The 16471-nt window shown below is 42.6% G+C and overlaps 1 protein-coding gene across 2 annotated transcripts in view; it reads right to left on the bottom strand.

The window, feature by feature from the left end:
• Positions 1-16471, bottom strand: part of FER1L6 (fer-1 like family member 6) — a 172014-nt gene that overhangs the window by 110074 nt on the left and 45469 nt on the right. For both annotated transcript variants that reach the window (XM_017881439.1, XM_017881440.1), the window contains exons 12-13: positions 8817-8997; positions 2411-2531 (exon numbers count right to left, since the gene is read on the bottom strand). In XM_017881439.1, coding sequence (XP_017736928.1) covers positions 2411-2531; positions 8817-8997 — 302 coding nt within the window. The remainder of the gene's footprint in view (positions 1-2410; positions 2532-8816; positions 8998-16471) is intronic.

Raw genomic sequence — 16471 nt, 5'->3', positions numbered from 1 at the left:
ACCCAAAACTTCAAAAGTAATGTTCAAGTCAATTTTTTACATAGGGATATAATCATATTGAATAATCCCTGAAATTAAATGGTTCCCTGTTCTTCTGATTACATGAGTTTTGGGCCAGGTAATGGGACAGATTGTACATGGCAATGGCCCTATGCTTGTATACTTAACAATCACACTTTTCCTTTGGGACTAAATTCTAGAATTCTATTTAGTGACCTGGAGGAAAATGGCACCTAAGGGGAAGTATATGTGTTACTACTCCTTTGCTAGAATTTATGAAACTGTATTCTCTACCATATCCCAACGTCTGGTGCCTGGGGACATATGTTCCCCCTCTTTACACCTTCACTATAAGAATAGGAAACATTGTGGCATAGTTAAGGACTTGGGCTCCGGAGTCAGATTGCCTTGGTTCAAATCCAGGCTCTATCACTTACAAGTGAATTAATCCATTTATGCCCAATTTCCTTATCTGTGGAATGGAATAATAACAGAACGCACCTACAACACTATAGGGGGTGTGAATATCTTCAAACAGCGCTGGTAGTTAGTAAACATTCAGTCATGTCTCTCATGGTAGTTAGCCATGATATGCCAAGCACGGCAGGGATGCCAACATTGATAGAGGAATTAGAAATGAATGTCACTATGGCCTCTAGGAAAAAAATTCTGATTTGCTTTGTCAAGACTCTTGGAGACAAATGTCAAGACTCTTGGAGATAAACGATCTGTTCTGTCTGAAGGAGAAGTAAGACCATCCTAACCAAGACAGTCTGTGACTTCCATGTGCTGTGACCCCAGACTAGGTCTCCTGACCACTCTCAGAGTTTATCTCCATGATGCCTGGAATCCCCATGTTCAGAGACAATACTTTGTTTTACAAATTTGGAGACAAAGATTATAAAGCAAATGGGACAGAGAACTTTGTTCTTGACTTAGCATAGGTTTTAGTGGAACAGGAGGGTCAAGACAAGGATGATCTGGTAAGGCATATGGGACAGAGTAGTGGGAGCACGGGAGTAGGAGAGAAGAATTTATAAAGGGGAGGAGCAAGATATCAGAGAAACAGAGGTCCCAGCTTTCTCTCCCTCCTGGGGCTTAGGGGGGAAAACCTAGCATTGATTGGATATTGATTGGCACTGTTTACAGCATAAAATACTTTCAAACATTCAATTCCATGAATAATTATTTAGCCCCTATCAGGTGCCAGGCATTAAGCTAAATGCCATAGAAACAGTGGCAAATAGTTATTGAACAAAGAAACACACAAATATATTGTAAAGTATGATAAGCGGTCCAAAGGAAAAGAACAGGGTGTTGGCCAGGCACAATGGCTCATGCCTAACACCCCAGCAATTTGGGAGGCCGAGGCAGGAGGATTGCTTAAACCGAGGAATTCCAGACCAGCCTGGGTAACATAGTGAGATCCTGTCTCAAAACAAAAAAAAAAAAAAAAGAAAAAAAAAATCAGGCATGGTGGCATGCGTGCACCTGTAGTTCCAAGTACTTGGGATGCTGAGGTGGGAGGATTGCCTAGGAGTTCCAGGCTATCCTGGGCAACACAGTGAGACTCTATCTCTACAAAATATTTAAAAAATTAGCCAGGGGTGGTAGGACATGCCTGTGGTCCCAGCTACATGGGAGGCTGAGGTAGGAGGATTACTTGAGCCCAGAAGGGCAAGGCTGCAGTGAGCTGTGATTATGCCACTGCATTCCAGCCTGAGTGACAAAGCAAGACCGCCTTCTCAAAAACAAAACAAAACAAGACAAAACAGGGTGTTATGTAAGAAGATAAGGGGGTAGAAGGTGTCACACTCTTCCCTGAGGAAGTTTGAAATTAACCCTGGAATTTGGCTGGGTTACAAGAAGATTGGAGAAGGGAAAATTAACAGAGGAAAAGGCATGGTGGTGGCCGGGAGGCTTAAAGGAATTTGGCTTTTTCAACATATTCAAAGGAGACCAGTGTGGTTGGAACAAAGTAAGGGAGGAAGAACATAGGGAAGATGGGGCTGTAGACGCAGGCAGGGTCTGATGTTGTAGACAGTTGTCCACCGCGCCAGGGACTTGGGATTTTTTATTAATCGAAGCCAGGATCTATCAATTTTGTGAGAAAGTTGTCAATTCCTGCCCTTTGGAGATTAGAAAAACAGACCATACCTAGATCCTATAACAGCCAGAAGCAGGGCAGGGATTTGAACTTAGGTATTTTGATTCAAGTCCAGGGATTTTACAAAATGTTATCTCATTCCCCTAGATATGCATGGTAGGATCCACATGCCCTCCAAATGCACCATCCCCCATTTATTTGTATTTAAACGGAAGTCAACATCCTCTACTAGGTGGATTTTAAAAATCCCTTCCCCGACCAGCTTCCCAATCCTCTAGTCCATCACCTGTCAGAGTCACCTACCAGGAAGTCTGCCATTTTCTCCAGCATGTTGGACCAGTGCAGCCTGAAGGTCTGGTCTCCCCAAGAGCTGACAAAGTAGACACAGGGCTTCTTAGCCTCAAATGGCAAATAGTTGTAATTCCTGTGAAAACAATTAGGTCTGGAAGTTAGCTGGTAATCAGTGTTTTCCAGGCAACCCCAGTCACATGTTAATGTTTTGTATGTTGTGGGCAGGACTCGGGAGGCATAGTAACAAAACTATCAAACTTTTAACACCATCCTTAGTCTATAATTGGGGACCTGTGAGCAATGAACAATGAACAGTTAGATGGCTGCAATGGAGAGGTATTAACAGCCACCATCAGAACTGGAAGAAAGCTTAGAAACGATCACTAGAGGACAGGATTTTTTTAGGCAGGCCTTTTTCAAGAAGGATGGCTTTATTTTTATTTAATTAATTTAATTAAGTAATTAATTTTTAAAAGGCAAGGTCTTGCTCCATCACCCAGGCTGGAGTGCAGGAGGAGGATGATTTTAAATGAGAGAGGGAAAATGGGAAGAAAAGTAACTTTTCCTTTCTGGTCACTATGTGCCAGGCATGTGTGAAAGTCAAGGTAACAGATGTATTCCACAGTGGTTGTACTAGTTTACATTCCCAACAGCAGTGTGGAAGTGTTCCCTTTTCACTGCATCCATGCCAACATCTATTATTTTTTTATTTTTTTAATAATGACCATTCTTGCAGGAGTAAGGTAGTTTTGCGCATTTTGAGCATTTTTGCATTTTGTGTATTTTGAGCATCGTGGTTTTGATTTGCATTTGTGTATTTAGAGCGCTTGTGCATTTTGAGCATTGTGGTTTTGATTTGCACTTCCCTGATCATTAGTGATGCTGAGCATTTTTTCATATGTCTGTTGGCCATTTGTGTATCTTTTTCTGAGAATTGTCTATTCATGTCCTTAGTCCACTTTTTGATGAGACTGGTTTTTTCTTGCTAATTTGAGTTCCTTGTAGATTCTAAATATTTGTCCTTTGTCACATGTATAGATTGTGAAGATTTTCTCCCACTCTGTGGGTTGTCTGTTTACTCTGCTGACTGTACCTTTTGCTGTGCAAAAGCTCCTTAGTTTAATTAAATCCCACCTATTTATCTTTGTTTTGTTGCATTTGTTTTGGGTTCTTGGTCATGATATCTTTGCCTAAGCCAACGTCTAGAAGGGTTTTTCTGATGTTATCTTCTAGAATTTTTATAGTTTCAGGTCTTAAAGAACTAAAAGCAAAACTACCATTTGATTCAGTAATACCACTACTGGGTATCTACCCAGAGGAAAATAAGTTATTATACAAAAAAGATACGTACATGCATGTTTATAGCAGCACAATTCCAACTGCAAAAATGTGGAACCAGCCCAACTGTCCATTAATCAACAAGTGGATAAAGAAACTGTGGTGTGTGTGCATATATATGACAGAATACTACTCAGCCATAAAAAAGGAATGAATTAATGGCATTTGCAGCAATCTGAATGTGATTGGAAACTATTATTCTAAGTGAAGTAACTCAGGAATGGAAAACCAAACATTGTATGCTCTCACTCATAAGTGGGAGCTAAGCTATGAGCTATGATGATGCAAAGGCATAAGAAGGATACAATGGACTTTGGGGACTTGGAGGGGAAAGGGTGGGAGGAGAGTGAGGGATAAAAGACTACAAATTGGGTTCAGCGTATACTGCTCAGGTGATGGGTACACCAAAATCTCACAAACCACTACTAAAGAATTTACTCATGTAACCAAATACCACCTGTTCCCCCAAAACCTATGGAAAAAAAAAAACAATTAAAAAAAAAAGAAAACAGATATAAATGCATTATGTAAGCTGAAATTGCTAGAGAAATGTAAAAAGATAATCATACTATCAATGAGGGTAAAGGCTTGTGTCCCAAACTAAACTTTAGCATTTCATGGCTTGCCCGTCTAATCACCTTTCCCTCCATCCACTTTTCCTTCCATCCTTCTTTTCTTCCACCCATCCGTCTGCTATTTTGTGTTGCCAGGAACTAATGCCAATAATGTAGGTTACTTGCTTGGCTAAGAGGGACAAGAGGGATAGCAAAGTAGCTAAAAGGGGAAGCTGTGGAGCCAGAAGGAATATTTGAAGAGGGCAGCTGGAAATGTGAGCATGCCGGTAAGAGGCAGTTAACAGCGTGAGAGAGATGACAGAAAAGCAGCAGCTAATTTATATGTTTTAATTCCAAGAAGGAAGGGGATGGGTGTGGAGGTAGCTAAGTGGGGAGAAATATGGCAAAAAGTTGAAGAAGCTCCCTGCCTAATGACAGCTATTTTTTGTTGACCAGGTTTTCCCCCAAACCCAGTGTAATTTTTTCCCAAACACCTGGGACTGTGTGAAGAGAACTGTGGAAGGCTAAAGTCCATGGGATGGGTTTGACAGGATGACACATGGAGGAAGAAGCCTCTAGAAAGTAGGACGGGTGGCAGGGGGGAGAGAGACAGGGAGAGAGAGAGAAAGAGAGAGAGAGAGAGAGAGAGAGAGAGAGAGAGAGAGAGACCGAGTGACCTTTGTTTCCATTCCAAAAAACTAAAGAGAACTTCAGCCTGAAAGAATAGATGATTGCTCTTTTTAGCTCTGCCACACAAATTTCGTCTGAAGGAGACAATAAAAATTAGTGAAGGTGTCCCATGGTCTGTTCTGCAGAAAACAGACCGGCAGGTGTTTACTCAGAAGAGAAGCCACGTAAGTTTTTGGAAGAAACTGGGTTTGTTATTACAGCAGGAGAACAAAAACACATTTAGAAACCAAACTGCTCTATTTTCTCTCTTTAAAAATCATTGCACTAAGAATCCTGCAGATAAATAAATTCCCACCCCAAATGTTACTTTGTCTCAAGGTTTCTTTGGTTTGGGTCATTTTGTGCTAATGATGTTCCACAAGGCCTTTGTCTCTTTGGTTCTCAGGACCTTCTAGTCTTAGTATGTCTACACGGACAAGGATGCTGTGGCTTCTTAGGCAAACTGCACGGCAGCTGGAGGGCAGCAGATGGGAAGGTGCTGTGCTGCTTGTGGAAAGAGGAGACTGCCAGTCTAAATGGCTGTGCTGATACAGGACCAGCCTTGTGACTTTGGGTCATCACATGATGACCTGCCATTGGATATCTTATTCTCCAGTCCCATTCCGGAGCTCCAGCCTAGTAAATAAGATGCATGTGAATGCATGTGCTTTGCAAAACTGGAAAGCCTAGAACAAATCCAAAGTGACATTTTAATGAGGGCAGCAAATAAATTGTGTGTGTTCATATATATGTGCACATGCATGCATATATGTGTACACATGTATAGGGGTCTTTTATAGACATAGACTTTTCCAACTCAGCTGCTGCCTCCCTGGCTTGCCACTGTATAGACAGAGCCTCAACATGGTGACTGAAGAGTGTACAGAAAGCCCAACTGTACCAAAAAAAAAAAATCAGCATGACTTATTTTGGTTTCCTTGAGCCAGCAGGACAACACTAATATGAGGTGCATCCAAGGATGCTTTGAAACCTCTCATCTCCTCCTAAACCCTTCCCTTGCCATCCTCCCCTGAAATCCCCACCAATAGTCAATAATGGCTAATCCATTAAGGCAGAGAATGTCTTCACTGCCTGGCCTCAGTGCAAAGATGCAAAGTACCTCTGAGTAGTCTCAGAACAGTCCCCCAGAACTGCAGAGCCAGCTGTTCACTCACTGATGGTCTCAGTTTTGAGAATAAAGTTAAAAGACAGAGGAATTTGGGGTTCTCTGTGGTGTTGTAAAGAACGACAGATAAACAGGTATGGCTTTCAGGGACCCAAAAAAATGCCCCAAAGAAGGTGCTTCATGGAAGGCCCATGGAAGGACAGGGTTTAGAAAATTCAGGAAATGCTCAAAAACAAGAGGACAAACAGCTAAGACTATTTCAATGGACTCCATTCTGCTTTGTCCTAAATGCTTTCCCTTAATCCCTTAAGCACATTCTCATCCTTTAGGATGTTACTCTTTCTGTGCCTTTTCCCAACTCCTTATCTCCTCCCCAGTGGGATTACTCACCTGACTCTGTTCCCATAGTACTCTGTACCCAATCCAGTTATAGTAATTCCTGAACTTATTCAAAAACACTTATGAGCACCTACTGCCATCCGCTGGTCACAGAGATGAACAGATATGCGTGTGAATAAGGCATAGTCCCTGGCCTCAACATGCTCCCAATTTAACAGAGGAGAGAGACAGGTAAAAACGTCTTCAATCGGTGCTTGGGGACGTGAGGACAGAAATCCAAATCAGACTGGGGATTCCAGGAAGGGAATTGGGCTTTGTCTCAAACCCAGCAGTTCTGAGGAGGGGGATTATTGCCAGGCATAAGGAAGAGTGCGTTCAAAGATCCAGAAGCAGCACACAGCAGGACATATTGGGAACCTGCCAGGGGCACTGCAGTTTGGAATGGAAGAAAGAGTTTGTGGAGTGGACAAAAATGAAGGTGGAGAAGTAGACTAGGATCAAATCCATAAGCTACGGCCTCTGGAATTAATCCTGAAAGCCACAGGTCATCAATGAGTGAGGTGAATCAGGGGAGTAAATGGTTCTCATAGTTTAGCGAAGGTCTTGAATAAGATCCAAGTCAGGTAGGAGGTGTTGTTGCTGTTGTTTTCTAATAATTCAGGCTGAAGGTGCCAATGGCCAGAATTTTTAAATGGCAATAGATTTGAGAAATACTTAAGAACTGTATTGACTGACTTCATCACTGAGCAGATGCAGGTAGGAATGAAAAGAGATCGGTTGACTTTTTTTTTTTTTTTTTGAGATGGAGTCTTCCACTGTCACCCAGGTTGGAGTGCAGTGGTGCAATCTCCGCTCACTGCAACCTCCGCCTCCCGGGTTCAAGCGATTCTCCTGCCTCAGCCTCCTGAGTAGCTGGGATTACAGGTAACCGCCACCACGCCCTGCTAATTTTTTGTATTTTTAGTAGAGACGGGGTTTCACTATGTTGGCCAGGCTGGTCTTGAACTCCTGACCTCGCAATCCACCCACCTCGGCATGAGCCACCTCACCCAACCAACAGTTGACAATTTTCTTGCCTGTGGCTTGGAGGACTCAGAAGGGTGAGCTCGGTCTATGAGACAGGAAAAATAGGGAAAGAAGAAAAGTTGTCTGCGAAGACAACGGGCCTGGTGAGTCATCTGGGACATCCAAGCAGAAGTGCTTAGATCTGCTGCTCAGGAAAGAAGGCTGTTTAGGAAAATAGATTTGGGAGTCCCTGTTATCCTGAGAGTGGTCATGGTTCAGTCCCCAGAGAGTGTCTAGATTGAAAAGAGCAGAGGGACTGAGGAGCATAGAGATGTAGCCTTGCTGGGGCCATGCAACATCTTCATTCTCTTTGCATGCAAAATGTGGGAAGAAACATGCTATTATGAGAATCCAATAAGATCATACATATTTCAAGATATGGCAATAAAAGACTCTTACTACACTATCCCTTCTCATTTGATCGGTGCTTGACACCACTTTCTTTTTAAAAATTCTCTAATTTTACTTCTATTTGCAGGTTGAAAATTTGCATGGATTAAAGGAGATCAGTGAGAGTACATGTAAGTGCCCCCAGCTGTTTTCTGAAATTATCTTTTCTGGTGCCTGACAACTGGTTTTTTTGAGTCTTTCAGTTTGCAAATGACTGTGTCAAAAATAAGATAAGAAATGATGTATTCAATAATCCCATCAAATTGCATTTACATAATAGCACAGAACTCAGATGAATATAATAAGAGGGTTTGGATTTAAATTGTAAGTTCTGACCTTCCTACCTTATTTTGCTTCGGTTACAGAATAAAGTGTGCTTCAGATATGATCATCATCATCATCATTGCTCTGCTCTTAAATGCATTACCTAGGTGTTAGTTATCTGAAGGGTCGTCACGTTGCTAAAGATTCAGTTGAGTTGTACTTACCATCTTGCTCCAATTTGCACCTTGTTCTCATAGCTGAGATTAAAAAATTATGTTTCTGGCCAGGCATAGTGGCTCATGCCTGTAATCCCAGCACTTCGGGAGGCCGAGGCGGGGGGATCATGAGATCAGGAGATCGAGACCATCCTGGTCAACACGGTGAAACCCCATCTCTATTAAAAACACAAAAATTAGCAAGGCATGGTGGTGTGTGCCTGTAGTCCCAGCTATTCAGGAGGCTGAGGCAGGAGAATCACTTGGACCTGGGAGGCAAAGGTTGCAGTGAGCTGAGATGCGCCACTGCACTCCAGTCTGGTGACTGAGCAAGACTCCGTCTCAAAAAAAAAAAAAAAAATTCTGATTTTAGTGAAGAACTGAAGAAAACAGTCCTAGAAATTGGACAAAATCCCACACTAAAATCCTTGGCTGTTCTCCCAGGCTATGTCTCCCACCTGTTCCCTTCCGTCACCAGTGGCTTCTCTGGGTGAGTGGTGGAGGCCGTAGGAATGGGAACATCATGGGCCACATCCCCTTGTCCTTCATGAAGCAGTGGAAGGAGGTCTTCTTCAGCTGATTCGGCTGACTTCTTACTCCCATGATGGGACCCTCCATCAATCAGGTTTCCAAAATTACCTGCAGAGGCAGTAGCAAGAGAAAAGGGGTCAGGTGTTGGTAACCAGAATCAGTCTGCTTGGCATAAAGGATCCAAGCTCATGTTCTCCCATGGCAATAAGGTAAGCTGTCATTATGAAGGTAGAAAGAGCAAAGATCAGACCAACAAGACTGACGATGACGATGAGCTATCATCTCTATCCATCTTATTTTCTCTTTTGTAATAACTACACAAATGACAGATTAGAAAATACGATCAACTAAAAAGAGTCACTAGAAATCACAAAACTGTTATAACCATTTAAACATTATAGTGTATAACCTTGCAAAACTTTTAATAGAGATGTTGGTAAAGAATCATAGATATGTCATTTTGTAACCTGCCTTTTTCACTAAACAAAATATCATGAACACCTTTCCAAACCTGCTTCTTCTCTAAGAGAAGACTTCTCGTCTAAATCCCCAAAGACAAAACTATGTTTTGAGAGAGAGAGAGAGAGAGAGAGAAGCAGAGTAGGGAGAGAGGAAGGAAAACATTATTTTTTCCCTAAAAATGGGGCAGCTTTTGTGCTACAAATATCTTTGTATAGGAATAGCTATTCCCTGCAGGCATATTGGTGTCATTGATCTTTCCATTTTATAATCTAATGTCAAATGCTTTAAAAGATTTAGATGAACATTTCTCTTTTGGAAGGAGCTGCAAAATTAGCCATATTACAGAGTTGGTTGACTGTTCAAGAAAGGTTCAGGATCAAAAGTCCATAATCACGCAGACCCCTTAACTTGGGAAGCCTTCCTAACTTCTCCTTCTCTGACCCCTGCCTCTCCTCTCCAGGCAGGCCAGGTATCACTATTCTGTCTTCCTGCAGTAGTCACTGGTAGTGCCCCACCTAGACCCTCTTTACCAGGAAGGAGCCCTCAAACCCCAGATACTGAGATCGCTGCTAATAGCTTACAACAGCCACCTTCCATGGAGAATTGCCTTCTACTGATGGAGTCTGCCTCTCCACAGAAGATTATAAGGCCCTCCTTCTTGTGCCTGAAGCCACTCACAGCTTGGTGTGGGGATGTAAAAGCCCAGCCCACTTGCCTCAAAATGGGGCCAAGTCTGTGATGCCACTTGCTTGAGAGCACCTCACAGGATCAGGCCGTGGCTGGTCTCCCTTGCTCCATCACCCGCTTCTCCCGAGAGCATGCCACCCAAACCTCACATGTATAAGAATCTTCCCAAGTTTCATTTCTGGGAACCTAACCTAAACAGGTCCCTAACGTCCCACCATATTCCCTTCATTTCTCTACCATCTTGTTTTCAAATAATTTACTTAGATGTCTGCAAATGTCTTGAGAATGAAAATAGTATCTTGTTAATTTTTGTGTCTCCACTGGTCATGGAACAAACGCAGGGAGGGTCTTGATTCGTATTTAGTGAATCAGTGATCTCAATATGTTTCTATGTCCATAAGAGTCTTTCTCCCAGTTCATTCCAATACATTCTTTTCTTCCCTTCTCCATTATTCTTACCTTAGGAATAATACTAAAATACCTGAGAGAGGCATAATAATATCCTAGAAAGAGAGGGAGACTTAGAGTTAGCAGGCCTTGTTTGAGTCCTCTTTTTAAAATTCACCAGCTATATAAGCTGAGGTGGTTATTCAACCTCTCTCGATATCCATTATGGCTGAAACCATTGAAATTGTTATAAATCAATCACGAAGGCAGAGCACGAGAGCAGAGAAATAAGATAATTAGATGGGGTTTTTAACAGCACAACAGGGAAGAGAATTGAGACAACTGGGAAGAGTGTGGCTAAAGGGATGAACCATGTAGTCTGAGATGGACAGAGATGAAAGTGAAACAGAAGAAAGGATTGGGTATCTTCATGAGTCAAAGGGAAGATATTATAGTAAGAGACAATGAGAAGAATGGAGGGCAGGGCAGAGAATAGGCTACTGGAGAGAAGGCCAGAGCGGGGGACACTCCCATATGCAGCTCACTACCTCCCTGTGGAACCCAGTCAACTAAGAGAATTTACTGCCTACTGACAAGTTCTTCCTTGGATAGACCCCAAGTCACCCCATTTTTCACATATGTCCATGTGTTCTTAGACCCATCCTAGAGACCCACATCATAAGCCTCCTTCCTCTTCTCTGGTCCTTTGATGCTTAAAGCCAGCTTCCAGGTCTCTCTCAGTCCCCACCCAAACCTGTCTTCTCAGAGCTAACCCTCCTGGGTCCCTCTGCCCTCTACAAAGATACATGTTCCCAAAATGTATCTCCACTTTCTGATCATGCAGACAGGAGATTCTTTGTTAGGTTTCCAGCTGTATGGCTTAAAAGGGCTGTATTTCATCTCTATTTTTTCTGCTCTGTTCAAAGAGAGCTTCCTGAATATAAATCATGACCTTCTATGATGGAATGCTCTTTCTGGGAATGGCTTTCCCAGTTGCACAATAGCCCAAGATTTGGGGAGTTACATCATAACATCTACTGTATGCATGGCACTTTGTATGCCTTACCTCCTTAAACTTTTGCAACAACTCTATGAGGAATTCATTTCACAGATGAAGAAACTGAGACTCAGAGACATTAAGTGAACTCTGGGTAATGGAACCAGGATTAGGAATCCAAGTATGTCTGAATCTAAACCTACAGTCTTAATCACTTTTGTGAAGTATGAAAATAAATGCAGAGAGAAGGTGGAGCAAGATGGCCAAATAGAACCCTGAAGTGATCACCCCCACAGAAAGACCAAATTAAACAACTATTCGTACAAAATAAGCACCTTCATAAGAACCAAAAATCAGGTGAGTGATTACAGTACATGGTTTTAACATCATATTAAGGAAAGAAGCACTGAAGAAGGTAGGAAAAACAGTCTTGAATTGCCTGTAGGCGATTCATTCCTCCCCATCCCCCAGCAGTGTGTCCTCCCCATCCCCCAGCAGTGTGGAGAGAAATTTTCTCTCCAAACGGTGTGGAGAGAAATTTTCTCTCCAAACGGTGTGGAGAGAAATTTTCTCTCCAAACGGTGTGGAGAGAAATTTTCTCTCCAAACGGTGTGGAGAGAAAATCTGAGCACTTGGGGATGAAAAAAACGCAGTGATTGTGGGATTTTGTATTGGAACTCAGTGCTGCCTTGTCACAGTGGAAAGCAACACCAGGCAGAATTCAGCCATCGCCCAAGGAGGGAGCATCTAGGCCAGACTTAGCCAGAAGCAAATCGTCCATCCTAAGTTCCAGCAAGCTTTGCCACTACAGGCTGAGGTGCTCTGCAGTCCTAAATAAACTTGAAAGGTAGTCTAGGCCACAAGGACTGCCATTTCTGGAAAAGTCCTGGTGCTATGCTGGGCTCAGAGACAGTGGACTTGGAGTGCACATGCCCTAGGGGAGACATAAGCTAGGGCAGCCAAGGAATTTTCACTCTTCCCCCAACACTCAGCAGCCCTGGGATGGACTCCTTCCCTCTGCTTGAGGAGGGGAGAGAGGAGAATAAAGATGACCTTGTCTTGCAACTCGTATACCAGGTCAGCCACAGAATTAGCACCAGGCAGAGATGTAAGATCCACATTTCAGACCCTAGCCCACATATGACATTCTTTTTTTTTTTTTTTTTTTGAGATACAGTCTCACTCTGTGGTCCAGGATAGAGTGTAGTGGGTTGATCTCAGCTTCGTCTCGGGCGTGTACCCTGCCGTGTGAGGTGTGGAGTATCGGTCTGCACCTACTGGGGATGTCTCCCAGTTAGGCTACTCAGGGGTCAGGGACCCACTTGAGCAGGCAGTCTGTCCGTTCTCAGATCTCAACCTTCGTGTTGGGAGATCCACTGCTCTCTTCAAAGCTGTCAGACAGGGTCGTTTGCATCCGCAGAGGTTTCTGCTGCTTTTGTTTAGCTGTGCCCTGTCCCCAGAGGTGGAGTCTACAGAGGCAGGCTGGACTCCTTGAGCTGCTGTGGCTCCACCCAGTTGGAGCTTCCCAGCGGCTTTGTTTACTTACTTAAGCCTCAGCAATGGCAGGTGCCCCTCCCCCAGCCTCGCTGCTGCCTTGCAGTTAGATCGCAGACTGCTGTGCTAGCAATGACGGAGTCTCTGTGGGCGTGGGACCCTCCTGGCCAGGTGTGGGATATAATCTCCTGGTGTGCCGTTTGCTAAGACCCTTGGTAAATGCAGTATTGGGGTGGGAGTTACCCGANTTTTTTTTTTTTTTTTTTTGAGATACAGTCTCACTCTGTGGTCCAGGATAGAGTGTAGTGGGTTGATCTCAGCTTCGTCTCGGGCGTGTACCCTGCCGTGTGAGGTGTGGAGTATCGGTCTGCACCTACTGGGGGATGTCTCCCAGTTAGGCTACTCAGGGGTCAGGGACCCACTTGAGCAGGCAGTCTGTCCGTTCTCAGATCTCAACCTTCGTGTTGGGAGATCCACTGCTCTCTTCAAAGCTGTCAGACAGGGTCGTTTGCATCCGCAGAGGTTTCTGCTGCTTTTTGTTTAGCTGTGCCCTGTCCCCAGAGGTGGAGTCTACAGAGGCAGGCTGGACTCCTTGAGCTGCTGTGGCTCCACCCAGTTGGAGCTTCCCAGCGGCTTTGTTTACTTACTTAAGCCTCAGCAATGGCAGGTGCCCCTCCCCCAGCCTCGCTGCTGCCTTGCAGTTAGATCGCAGACTGCTGTGCTAGCAATGACGGAGTCTCTGTGGGCGTGGGACCCTCCTGGCCAGGTGTGGGATATAATCTCCTGGTGTGCCGTTTGCTAAGACCCTTGGTAAATGCAGTATTGGGGTGGGAGTTACCTGATTTTCCAGGTGTTGTGTGTCTCAGTTCCCCTGGCTAGGAAAAGGGATTCCCTTCCCCTTGCACTTCCCAGGTGAGGCGATGCCTCACCCTCCTTCAGCTCTCGCTGCTCGGGCTGCAGCAGCTGACCAGCACCGATTGTCCGGCATTCCCTAGTGAGATGAACCCAGTACCTCAGTTGAAAATGCAGAAATCGCCCGTCTTCTGTGTCGCTCATGCTGGGAGCTGGCAACTGGAGCTGTTCCTATTCGGCCATCTTGCCACCTGTGTATTTTCAATTGTTATATCCTCCTGCTGAATTGACTCCTTTGTCTCTTTTCATAATTTTTATCTTGAAATCTACTTTATGTGATATAATTATAGCTACTCCTGTTTTTTGTTGGTTTCCATTTGCATGGAATATCCTTTTCATTTTATTTTGGTCTCTGTGTATAAGTGAAGTGTGTTTCTTGTAGGCAACAGATTATTGGACCTTGTGTTTTTATTTATTCAGCCACTGTGTATTTTTTGATTAGAGAGTTTATCCACTTACATTCAATTTTATTACTGATACATAAGGACTTCCTCCTGCTATTTTGTTATTTGTTTTCTGGTCGTTTCGTGGTCTTCCTTTTCTTCCTTCCTTTTTTTTAGTGAAGGCAATTTTCTCTGGCATGTTTTAATTTTTTGTTTTTAATTTTTTGTGCATCTGTTGTATGTGTTTTGATTTGAGGTTATCATGAGGCTTGAAATACGATCTTATAAACCCATATTTTAAATTGATGATAACACTGATTGTATAAAGAACAACAAAAAAAAAAAAAAAAGCAAAGAGAAAATGAATAAAACTCTACACTTTAATTTCATCCACTCACTTTAAAATATTTGTTGTATACTGTCCATGTCTTAAAGTTGTTGTAGTTATTTGTTTTTGATAGGTTCATCTTTTAGTTTTCTACTAAAGATACAAGTAATTTAGACATCACAATTACAGTATTATAATACTCTACGTTTCTTTGTGTATTTACTACTACCAGTGAGTTTTGTACCTTCAGATGATTTCTTATTGCTCATTAACATCTTCTTCTTTCAATTTGAAAAACTCCTTTTAGCCTGTCTTTTGGGATAGGTCTAGTGTTGATGAAATCTCAGTTTTGTCTGTGAAAGTCTTCATTTCTCCATGTTTAAATGATATTTTTGCTAAATATACTATTCTAGGATAAAAGGGTTTTTGTTGTTATTGTTTAGTACTTTACATATGGCATGCCACTCTCTCCTGTCCTGTAAGGTTTCCACTGAGAAGTCTCCTGACAGATATAATGGAGCTTCTTTGTATGTTGTTTGTTTCTTTTCTCTTACTGCTTTTAGATTCTTTATCCTTGAGCTTTGGGACTTTGATTATTAAATGTCTTGAGGTAGTCTTCTTTGGATTAAATCTGCTTGGTGTTCTCTAACCTTGTTCTTGAATATTGAAATCTTTCTCTAGGGTTGGGAAGCTCTCTGTTGTTATTATCCCTTTGAATAAACGTTCTACCCTGAACTCTGTCTCTCTACCTCCTCGTTGAGGCCAATAATTCTTAGATTTGCCCTTTAGAGGTGATTTTCTAGATCTTGTAGGCATGTTTTATTCTTTTCTATTCTTTTTTTGTTTCCTCTGTGTATTTTCAAATAGGCTATCTTTAAGCTTACTAATTCTTCCTTCTGTTTAATTCTGCTGTTAAGAGAGACTGATGTATTCTTCAGTATGTTGGTTGCATTTTTTAGCTCCAGAATTTCTGCTTGCTCTTTCTAATTATTCAATCTCTTTGTTAAATTTGTCTGGTAGTATCCTGAATTGCTTCTCTGTGTTCTCCTGAATTTTACCGAGTTTCCTCTATACAGCTATTTTGATTTCTCTGAAAGCTCACATATCCCTGCTGCTCTGGGATTGGTCACTAGTGCCTTATTTAGTTTGCATGGTGAGCTCATGTTTTCCTGGATGGTCTTGAAGCTTGTGGATGTTATTTGGTGTCTGGGCATTGAAGAGTTAGGTATTTATGGTAGTCTTTGTAGTCTGGGCTTGTTTGCACCCATCCTTCTTAGGAGGGCTTTCTAGATATTTGAAAGGATTTGGGAGTTGTGATTTAATTATTTGGTTACTGCAGTTGCATCTGAATTAGGGGAAACTCCAAGCCTAGTAACACTGTGGCTCTTGCAGAGTTGTAGAGGTACTGCCTTGGTGATCTTGGGTAAGAGAAGGCCATAAACGAACTGACAGAGAAAAAAACCATGACACAAAAAATATGTGACAAATGCACAAGCTTCAGTAACCGATTCAATCAATTGGAAGAAAGAGTATCAGCGATTGAGGATCAAATGAATGAAATGAAGTGAGAAGATAAGTCTAAAGAAAAAAGAAGAAAAAGAAATGAACAAAGCCTTTAAGAAGTATGGGATTATGTGAAAAGACCAAATCTACATCTGAGTGGGGAGCCTGAAAGTGAGGGGGAAAATGGAATCAAGTTGGAAAACACTCTTCAGGATATCATCCAGGAGAACTTCCCCAACCTAGCAAGGCAGGCCAACATTCAAATTCAGGAAATACAGAGAATGTCACAAAGATACTTCTCAAGAAGAGCAACTCCAAGACACATAATTGTCAGATTCACCAAAGTTGAAATGAAGGAAAAACTGTTAAGGGCAGCCAGAGAGAAAGGTCTGGTTACCCACAAGGGGAAGCCCATCAGACTAACAGCAG

Source organism: Rhinopithecus bieti, unplaced genomic scaffold, assembly GCF_001698545.2.
Source record: "Rhinopithecus bieti isolate Rb0 unplaced genomic scaffold, ASM169854v2 scaffold_13272, whole genome shotgun sequence".
Taxonomy (NCBI): Eukaryota; Metazoa; Chordata; class Mammalia; order Primates; family Cercopithecidae; genus Rhinopithecus; species Rhinopithecus bieti.
This window is presented reverse-complemented; position numbering and strand designations above follow the sequence as displayed.